At 34.2% G+C, this 1,905-nt stretch overlaps 1 protein-coding gene across 1 annotated transcript in view; it reads left to right on the forward strand.

Moving 5' to 3' along the window:
- The first annotated feature begins 408 nt into the window (after nt 1-408).
- Nucleotides 409-1,905, forward strand: part of IDO2 (indoleamine 2,3-dioxygenase 2) — a 32,212-nt gene continuing 30,715 nt past the window's right edge. Inside the window, 1 exon segment of the mRNA XM_011373451.1 lies at nt 409-510. Within this exon segment, the coding sequence (XP_011371753.1) occupies nt 409-510 (102 nt within the window).

Raw genomic sequence — 1,905 nt, forward strand, 5'->3', positions numbered from 1 at the left:
AAATTTCCACCTAGAAAAGTCACTTTCAGTTTCATAAATTGGCCTCTACTGTCATATTTCTAGAAATACACATCTTTAATTCCCCACAACGGCTAATAGAATTAACAACTTCTTTCTTTTTGCAGTTTCTTAAGCTTATACACACATCAGTAATTGAACATTATTATTTTGAAATATATCTGACTAGTTTTTTCTCCCTTAGTAGACCACATGTTCCTTAAGCACGAGGACTGTATTTTGGTCATCTGTATTCGCAATGCTGAGCGCATGGCCCAGTGTATAGAGAATTCTCAATATTTTTTGAACTGAATTGACCCGAATTCTGTCGGAAGACTGAAATATGGAGGCAGCTAGTTTCTGAAGCTGCTTCCTAGACAGGTCTAAAATACCGACATGTTTCTATTTTGAATGCAGAGAAAACTTCCAGATCATTATCAGCCTTAGGTAGAAATTGCCAACAAACTTCCTCCCTTGATTGAGAGTCACCAGCTTTGCACTCAAGTGGACAAGGTATATATATAAATATGTGTGTATATATGTGTGTGTGTGTGTGTGTGTGTATACATATATATAAAATTTTTTCTCTTTAAGATCTTCTCACCGCCTTATTTAAATCCTCACACCACTTTTCTTTCTCAGAATTGTGGAAGTATGTCGATTGACCTAAGGATATCAATCATTGTCATTGAGCTTATCCACAAAACAATCTTAGCCTTCCTGAGGAGCAGAATGACTTGTTTCTGATTTGACACATGTTTCCCTAACATTTTCAGAGCCCGCACGAAAAAATTCTTGGAACATATTAAGTTCTCAAGAATTATTTGTTTAAAGAAAGAAGACAATCTGGTTGGGAATTGTGAGAAAGCTGATAGATAAGATCTAGCTGGGGAAGGACAAAAGCATAGAAATTCTCAATGTCCTCATTCCTGTCACCTGGTTAATACTCTTCTGCTTCTGAGTGAGTCTACCTTGATTTTAGTATGAAGTCCTCATGGAATAGTTGAATCAAGAGAATTTCTGAGTTCTAAAGTCAGGGTTGTCAGGTTCTGCAGGAATAATTGATAAGTGTATAAATACATATGAGATAAGGTTAGAAATATTTCCCAAAAGTATGTAAGAAACAGTGGAATTTCTTGGTCCCAGGAGAATGAACATTATCCCACAGAAATAATCAGAAGGTGTAATAGGAAGAACATAGATTTTGATTCAGGAAAACGTGAGTCTGAATCTTGGTTTGATCACTTAGTAGCTAGTAAAACGTGAGTCTGAATCTTGGTTTGATCACTTAGTAACCTTGAACAAATTACTTAATCCCTATAATTCTTCTTCTTTATTTATAAAATGAGAGAAATTCTGGTCTCATAGAATTGTTGTGAAGAATAAATGACTTTTGAAAGTGCCCTTTCATACATACTGCCACACAATAGTCTTCAATATATATTTATACTTCCCATTTGTCTCTCTTTCATCTGTCTTAATCTCACAGTTTAGAGTGCAATGTGATTTCAGAGACACAAGAAAAGTTTTCCACGCTCCAAGATTTTCTTTCATTGACTTAAATGTATTTAATGTGTATAATTAAAAATTCATTTAAAAACAATTATTAAATGCCTGCTAAGTTCAGTCACAAGAGAAGAGACTCCATAAGAGATGGAAGAGATTGTCTCTAGTGTCTATGCAAATGGCTAACTAAACCTAAAGATTTATTTTCCTGCCACATAAAGTCTCCTTAAGATGACCAAAGAAATTTTTTTAAAAAGTAGGAAAATATCTGTAGTGTGAGAAAACAAGAGAAAATACCAATGATGGGATAAAAACTTTAAGAATTTTCATACTATATTAAGCAAACCATACAGATTCATAAATGAGTCTACAGTATCCAGGCCAAGCATTCAACCAAAGCAA

The sequence above is a fragment of the Pteropus vampyrus genome, unplaced genomic scaffold, assembly GCF_000151845.1.
Source record: "Pteropus vampyrus isolate Shadow unplaced genomic scaffold, Pvam_2.0 Scaffold8, whole genome shotgun sequence".
NCBI lineage: Eukaryota > Metazoa > Chordata > Mammalia > Chiroptera > Pteropodidae > Pteropus > Pteropus vampyrus.